General features: G+C 46.2%; 1 protein-coding gene across 1 annotated transcript in view; it reads left to right on the forward strand.

Annotated features, from left to right (window-relative positions):
- Positions 1 to 7,306: 7,306 nt before the first annotated feature.
- C8B (complement C8 beta chain) overlaps positions 7,307 to 8,381 on the forward strand; it is a 35,417-nt gene continuing 34,342 nt past the window's right edge. Inside the window, exon 1 of the mRNA XM_029945821.1 lies at positions 7,307 to 7,536. Within this exon, the coding sequence (XP_029801681.1) occupies positions 7,307 to 7,536 (230 nt within the window). The remainder of the gene's footprint in view (positions 7,537 to 8,381) is intronic.

The raw sequence follows: 8,381 nt of genomic DNA on the forward strand, positions 1-8,381 counted from the left end.
AGAGAGAGAGAGTGAGAGCGAGTGAACACACAAGCAGAAAAGGAGCAGAAAGAGAGGGAGAGAGAGAATCCCAAGTAGTCTCCATGTTCAGAGCCCAGTGTGGGGCTTGAACTCACAAACTGTAAGATCATAACCTGAGCCAAAATCAAGATTCCTATACTTAATCAACTGAGCCACTGAGCCACTCAGACACCCCTGGTTTGGGGCTTTCAAGTGCAGGGTAATTTCCCAGAGTCCCTTCCCTATCCCGGGCCAACCCCCACTGACATCAGAAGAGTATACGGTTCTACTACTTAAAGTCACTCAAGTCATCATGACAGATAGAAGTGTAATTACTTGCATTTATTTCCTCTGCGAAACTGGAAGCTCCTTGTGGACAGGGAGCCAAGAGTTGTATTTACTGCTCTGTCTCCCACGTTAGCACACTAGGCATTGAAAATATTCAAATACGTATGTATATATATTTGGATGAATAAATGAACTGGTATGAAGCTCAGAGTAGCCGAGGCAGACTTAGAAATCACTTATGTGCCAGGCTGAGGAGTCTAAATGTGATCCACTAGCGAGTGAATGAACAGATGAGCAGGGGGCTTAGATTTCCTATTTGCCACAGTTAATCCACAGTATCAATGCAACTGCATAATCCATCAAGTTGTTAAAAAGTCCCGCAGGTAATTCGTTTCCTGGCGCATTGCCAGGTGGAATCCCATTTCCCCTCCTCACACGTTTCTAGCATTCCTGGAAGTATCTGACGTAGAAAATGAATACTCAACATTTTATTTCTGAAGAATTGCCTGTACTTTAATATAAAAACATTTATAAAAATGAGCTGCTCTGAGTTGAACTCAAGACGTTTCCTTGCCTGTGCCAATGATGTCAGTGAGCATCGTGAGGTCAGTAAAATATCCAAAGACTATGGGAACGAAAAAGAGTCTAATAGAAAATGTGATGGGGGCAGCTGGGTGACTAAATTGGTTAAGCATCCGACTCTTGATTTGAGCTCAGGTCATGATGCCAGGGTAGTGGGATCGAGCTCCACACTGGGCTTTGCACTGAGCATGGAGTTAACACATCCTCTCCCTCTCCCTCCCCTCCCCCGACACTTCCCCCCTTCACCTCCCCCTGCTTCTACCTCCCCTCTCTGCCCCTTCCCTCCCTCAGAAAAAAATATGATGTATTGTACTCCATCATTAAACAGGTATGTACACACCCTGAGAACCTCTGAGTGACCCACAAGTCCTCTTCCCTGCCCACGTTGTTGCTTCATGGTCCCTATCTGAAAGTGTTCCCCAGTCTGGAGACTTTATGAAAGGGATAATTTTCATCACTGCCGTGGCCCACCTGTCTTCCAGGGTTTCTTCTTTACTTCTCCTCACACATACTGTTGGGTCCTCTCTGAACAGCACTCCGGTCAATGGCCAGGCGCCAAGCAACATGCCCACTCTAGGTCCTAAACCATGAGAACCGAGTCGAGTTGTACCTAAAGGGCTCTCTCTGACCTTCCCAGTTGTATTTGGCAACTGCCTCCCAAATGAGGGAGGCAAGTGGAAAGTCCCTTCTCTTCTCAGCATACTGGCCAACTGTCACCTCGAAGAACACCACGGGCCACATATGCCTACCTGCTCTTTGCAGTGCTGGCCTTCATCATCAGTGCTGCCCAGCTGTTCTTGGTACACGTCCTGTATTTCCCTGTACTGTGTGGTACACACTCCTGTATCCAGCCAAAGAGAAGTTTGTATCTATACTTTATGCCCTATACCTTATACATATACATATATGATAGGAGAAACAGGATATCTGTGATGTCCATGGAGAAACACACATCCATAGTTATATAGAAAGATAGACACATTAGAGGACACACAGTCCCATGTCTGTCAGCACAAAGGACAGACCACACCCTGGAACAGACAGTGAGCCTCCTCTGCTAAATAGACACTGCCTCTCTGCTACACAGCGATCCATGCCATAACGCTGGCTGCTTGGATGGCTATTCAGAGCCCACGACTCCTCCAGTGAATGCTTGCCGGTTCCATGAGGTCGGGATGAAGATGGTGAGAAGGAGGGTGTGTTAGTTGAGGTCCTGCCAGCTACCATAACAGGAAAACACTGGAATCCCAGCAGCTGGACCCCAAGAGAAATTTCTTCCTTACTGACGCTTGGTGTAGTCAGCAGGGAATGCAGAACATTCTCCTCCAGGCGGCATTCTCCTCCAGGCTGCCCACTGTGCTGCCCTCGTCAACAGTGGCTTCCAAGGTCATATTCAGTGGGCAGAGGCAGGAAAAGAGAGCGGGTCAGACTGCACATTGGAGGCTGTAATGGCACACCTGTATCCCATGTGCCTTTAGTCATAGGGCCAAGTCGAGTCACAAAGAGGCTGGGAAGTGCAGTGTAGCTGGCTGCTCTTTGGAGGGCACAGGGGTCCTTAAACAGCTATTCTCTTTGCCACAAAAGGATGAGACTCTTCATTTTGATAGCTGTCTTTTCCTCCCATTCCTTATTCTTGCAGTTAGAAATAGAGCCATCTCTTTTTCTCCTTTGGGTGATTTTTCCCCAGTTAGTCCTTCAGAGACCCACCTGCACTCCTTTCTGCTCCACCTTTGAACTGTGATGGTGCCCCTACCCTGCCGTGGGGAGGGAGCTCCAGGGAGCGCAACCTCCTCCAGGGATGCAGTTCTGATAGAAGTCTGCCAAGGGCCCTTTTAAATCAGGGCCCCAGGGCCTAAGGGAAAACCCTGGACATCAGACCCTGATTAGGACTCTGGAACAGTAGGACGGGATAAAGCCTTCCTTCCCCCATCCCCGTGGTCCAGGGAGGGTGAACCTGGAAGACCAGGAACTCACCTGATGATAGACAAGCATGTGCCCTGGAGTCCACAAGACCTTGAGTGAGGAAGAAGGAAATGCCATGTGGAGCCAGGCCGCTCTGGGCAGCTGACAGGCTCAGCCCTGGGGACTTAACATACCTTCCTTAACACAAAACCATAATCCCAGTCATAATGACCCCACCTCGTGCTGAGTAGCGCCGTTTACAAAGCCTTTTACGAATAGTGTGCTGCTGGGCGCCTGGATGGTTCATTCAGTTAAGCGTCTGACTCTTGATTTCAGCTCAGGTCAGTGAGTTCAAGCTCTGCATTGGGCTCTGTGATGACAATGTGGAGATTGCCTGGCATTCTCTCTTTCGCCCTCTGTCTCTCTGTTCCTACCCCCACTTGTGCTCTCTCTCAAAAAAAAGTAAACTTAAAAAATAAATAGTGTACAATTTACTTCTCTCCACAACAGAAGGCTGACATTGTGGTTATGCCCTCCTCTCTGACTGCTACCACCTCCTGCCTCAGGCGGCCATCTCTGTCACTGGACTGTTGGAACACACCCCTGGCCAGACTTTCCTTTCCAGTTTCCCTCCCACTGGTTCATCCTCTCCACCGTCGCAAGTGTAATCTCTCTCATCTCCATAACCTTCAGTAGCTCCCCTTGCACTTAGAACAAAAATCCCTATCATTAGTCCTGCCTATGATATGACTCCTGCCTGCCTCCAGGGCCATTTCTGCCTACTACCCATGCTGAACTCTGTGCCCCTCAACACCAGATGGCTTACGGTTCCCCAACTTCTGTGTGGGTCCCCACCCTTGTTCCTGGAATTTGCTGACCTGTCCCCCTGTGATAGCACATGCTCTCCTGTTGGGCCTTTGGTTTGCTGACTCCTCCTCACCCCTTGAGGGCCAGCTCGAGCATCACTTCTGAGAAACTTTTCCCAGTGATCACACACACACACACATGCACACATCCTCACACTTGCATGCACACATATGCACATACACATGCACACACACGCTCACACACACTTGTGCACACTCACATGCATGTGCACATGCTCTCTGTGTGCACACTTGTGCACATATGTGCACACATGTAATGCTCATGTGTGCGCACTCATACCTGCACACACTTGTGCGCACACTCGCAGTGCAACTTGTAACACTCGTGTGCACACTCGTGCTTGCACACACACACACTTGTGCATACACACGTGCGTGCACACATATAATACCCATGCCTACACATGCTCACATTTAGGTACACACACTTGTGCACACTCTCACGTGCATGTAAACACATGCACACACTCATATGCACACATTCTCTCACACTTACATGCGTGCACACATTTGGCTGTGCCCAGATTACGCTCTGCAGGGCTCTATCACTGCACTCCCCATACTGTACTGCCCTGATATATTACTGTATCTGTTTCTCTCACCAGGTTGTCAGCTCTTATGTGGAAGGTTTATTACATATTCATCTTTATACCAGGCACCTAGCATTATGCCTGACATGTACTAGGCTTGCAATAAATGATTATTGAAGCATTATTTCAACAAGCCTGCATTTTAAACTAGGGAAACTACTGCTGAGAGGGCTTAAGGGATTTGTCCAGGATATAAACTAATAAAGGAGAGAAATGAAATGCTAATCTAGGTCTGTCTGCTGCCTCAGACACTTCCAACTACTCCACACTACCTTCAAGGGGAACAACACAGAATCCTGTGAGCTGAAAAAGTTATGTCTCTTGAGGGAATGTTTCCATTTTGTTTTGTTTTGTTTTTACTTCTTTTGAATCTAAGACATTTTTTAACCTGAAGAGAAATATGTACTTTTTCCTCAGGAAAAAAAAATGTACATACACAACAAATTTTGTGTGAGACTTTAGAATATAATCAGTCAGAATAGGGTAACTGTTGCTGCAGTAACAGATAAACCAGAAAATCTCAATCTCAATAAAATACAACAAAAGTTTAATTCTCAGTCATATAAAGTTCTCTGTGAGTCCACAGGGGCTCTTTTTTTAAGTTTTTAAAATTTATTTTGAGAGGGAGAGAGAGCAGGAGAAGGGCAGAGAGAAAATCCTAAGTAGGCTCCATGCTGTCAGCACAGAGCCCAAAATGGGACTCGATCTCATGAACCATGTGATCATGACCTGAGCCAAAATCAAGAGTCACACACCGAACTGACTGATCACCAGGTGCCCCACCAGAGGCTCTTCTCCATCCAGCAAGTCAGGGTTATAGGTTCCATCCACCATAAAACACTACTATCTCGACACACACTATGAAATCACAAGGACAGGATAAGAGAGAAATAAAGTAGGCACACTGACTTTAAACTGCTTTAGTGTGAAAGTGGCACCTATCTGTGGTAAATTGCAAAATATCCACAAATTCCTTCCAACCTTGTATGCACACCCCTTGGCAAAGTGATTCTGCTTTTCCTTCTATCAATAGGTATGATTTGTGTCTCTGTCTCTTGAGTGTAGATTTGGCCATTGCTTTGGCTAGTGGGACATTAAGAAACATAATTCAAGCAGAGGCTTAAAAGTCACTTATGCCTTGGAGCCTGTCCTTTCTTGCTGTTAACACTCTGGAACCATGAAATCACCATGAAGAAGACTGAGTTAGTCTCTTTCGAGAACTGTGGCCTGCTGACCCCATCACTTAAGTCAACAGCCAGCACTGGTAGATAGACAGAATGAATCCTCAAATAGATAAGGCCATCCTGTATCAGCCAGCCCCCTCCCAACTCACCAGCCTGCTGAGGTTGCATGGGTGAACCCAGCAAGACCAGCAGCATGACCCAGCTTAGCCCAGAACTGTTTGATAATCCAAACAATTTTGAGTTATGAAATGGCCATTGTTTTACGCTACTACATTTAGGAATTTTTGTTATGCAGCAAAAGCTAACTAATACAAAAATAGGTACTAGGGGAAGAGTATTGCCATAACAAAACCTAAAACATGTGGAATTGATTATGGAAATGGAGAATAGAAAATTAGTTATGAAATACTGAAAAAAAATGAACTGTTAGTGGATCCATAGGCCTACAATTATTAATTTCTTCATACAATTTATAGGCCTAGAGACACATGATCATTTTAAAAAACCCACTCTTAGAGAAGAGAGCTATGGCCAGGGAGTGGTGAGGTATGATCATTGTGCTCTACCTGAATCCATTTTGGAACTTCCTAAAAGGAGGGTAAAGCCTTGGAGTTACAAACAAAAGAGTTTGGGAGTCAGGAAAAAACAAAAAAGATAACAACATAAAATCCGTACCTGATCGTAGGTTTCCTCATGGACTCACTTATGGAACCCCATGTCAGAGGCATGGGAAAAGATACGTAGTGATTAGCTTATTGTCAAGATCAAATAAGATGACACAGGCGAAAACCTGTCAAATTGCTAAGAATGGCCCACGAAAAATATGTTTTATCACTGCTGCCTGAGGCTGCCATCCTCCTGGCATGACCTGAGGTGAGCAGCACCGTTAGCCAGCAGGGGGCGCCCTGAAGTTGGATTCCAGGAGACCTATGGGAACCAGGAACCAAGGAACCCCAGGAGAGTCTTTTGGGAAGGTAAGATTAGAGTGAAACATAAACAACGAACTCTGCTTGACAAAGTGGCCCATACTCTGGATAGAGAGAACAGCATGCACAAAACAATCTGGTGAGAGAGCACGTGAGTCACTCATGTAACTGGCCTCTAAAAATTGCAGGGTCCTCCATGAGTCCATCGCGTTGAGGAGGTGGAAGGGGAGCCTTCCTGTGAGGATGTGGCTTCTCTTAAATGCAGGCAGGCACGGGAGAGGACATGGATCTTTCTTGAAATGCAATTTTCTGCTTGTTTACAAATGATTAACTACCACAATCAATGGTGGCAAAGTTCGGGTCACTGCATCCTTTGGGACAACAGTGAGATAATGCCTTGTGCTTGGGGTAATGATATATGGGATGCACACAGGACGGTCTGACAGCAGAGTGTGTTCTGTGTTCTGGGCCCAATTAATGCAAAGGGATGGCTGCCCTCCTTGGCTTTCCATCCATCCCCTCGCTGCCCTTCCTTGTCTGCTGCGTTCCCAGCCCCAGCCCGGCTCCTCTGGCACCTGTGGATGGGGAGCAGGCTGGCACTCTAGAGTACTCTGACCTGTGAGGCGAGGTAGGTTAAGGACTTAATGTTTTCTACATTCAAACCTCAAAATAACCTTGATGAATTATTATTCCCATTTTCAGGTTAGAAAACAGAAAACTTGGGTAGCTCATTTAAGGAAATCATATGCAGTCTTCCTCCCAGCCCATTGTCAAGCTGCCTGCCACCTTCCCCCACCTGGAGTCCCTTCATCCACACCTGCAGGATTGACAGCACCAGGACGGTCATCCACCATGTTTATACGACCCTCGATGCACTGCAGGTTGGTTTCATACATGCAAAGTTAGTGCACATTGGATTTTAGTTTGTTGATTCTAAGGAGTCAGTGATGGTTTTCAGGAAGGTGTGTTTAGGAGCCTTGGCCACCTGCGCATTGCCTTTGAGTCTGTGCTCTGCTTCCTCCAGCCCCACGCCAGTGCCCCTTATCACAGGACAGCAGGTGCCATCTACAGCTGAGAAGTGGGGCCGACACTGTGTCTATGCTGGAACTGAAAATGTGAAGACACCCATCCAACACCCAGTCAGGGTCCTCTGGGAGTCACTTCTTGAGGTATTGAGGTAAACATTTGCTTGGATTACACCATTGCAGGAGAGCCTTATGTCCCGTTTAAGGGGGAGGCCACATAGAAATGAAAGGGCAATCGGTGTGCTACTCAGAATAATGACAAGTCAAAGGCGAACCCCTCTTGTAGGCTCCCATAAAACAAGTTGATTCACCATATATGAAGCACCTGCCTTGGCTGTGTTCAACCCTAGAGGAAAGAGTGGGTCCCTCTGACCTGTGATGTGGGAGGTTGTAGATGGAGGACAGAGGTGTTGACTGAACTCTTTTTGGGTTGCTATCACTTGTGGTTCTCTAGGGTCACTAGCAAATTTGGGAGACACATGTTAAATCTTCCAGTACCAATTATCTACTGCACTTCCCGGCAAGGTCAGGGAAGCTCTCTGTTTTCCCATAAACCACAGTGAAGTTCCATGTAACTTATATATAACAACAACACATATTTGAATAATTATTCTTTCACAGTTGTCATTTTTTAAAGTTTATTTATTTTGAGAGAGAAAGAGAGCACATATGCAGGATAGGGGCAGAGAGAGACAGGTAGAGAGAGAATTCCAAGCAGGCTCAGTGCAGAGCCTGGCATGGGTCTCAATCCATGAACCAGGAGATCATGACCTGAGCCAGAATCAAGAGTGGGACACTTCACCAACTGAGCCACTTGGGTGTCCCTACAGTTACATTTTTATAATGCCTGCTTATGAAATATTTTCACAGTTAGTATCCCAACAACTCTCCCAACTCTGAGTGGCAAGTAAGCATAACTCTCCAAATTTTATGGATGAGGAAACAGAATCAGAGACAGTCAATAGAAAATACCAGTTCATCTATGGTATTTTTTTTT

This window comes from Suricata suricatta, chromosome 8 (genome assembly GCF_006229205.1).
Source record: "Suricata suricatta isolate VVHF042 chromosome 8, meerkat_22Aug2017_6uvM2_HiC, whole genome shotgun sequence".
Taxonomy (NCBI): domain Eukaryota; kingdom Metazoa; phylum Chordata; class Mammalia; order Carnivora; family Herpestidae; genus Suricata; species Suricata suricatta.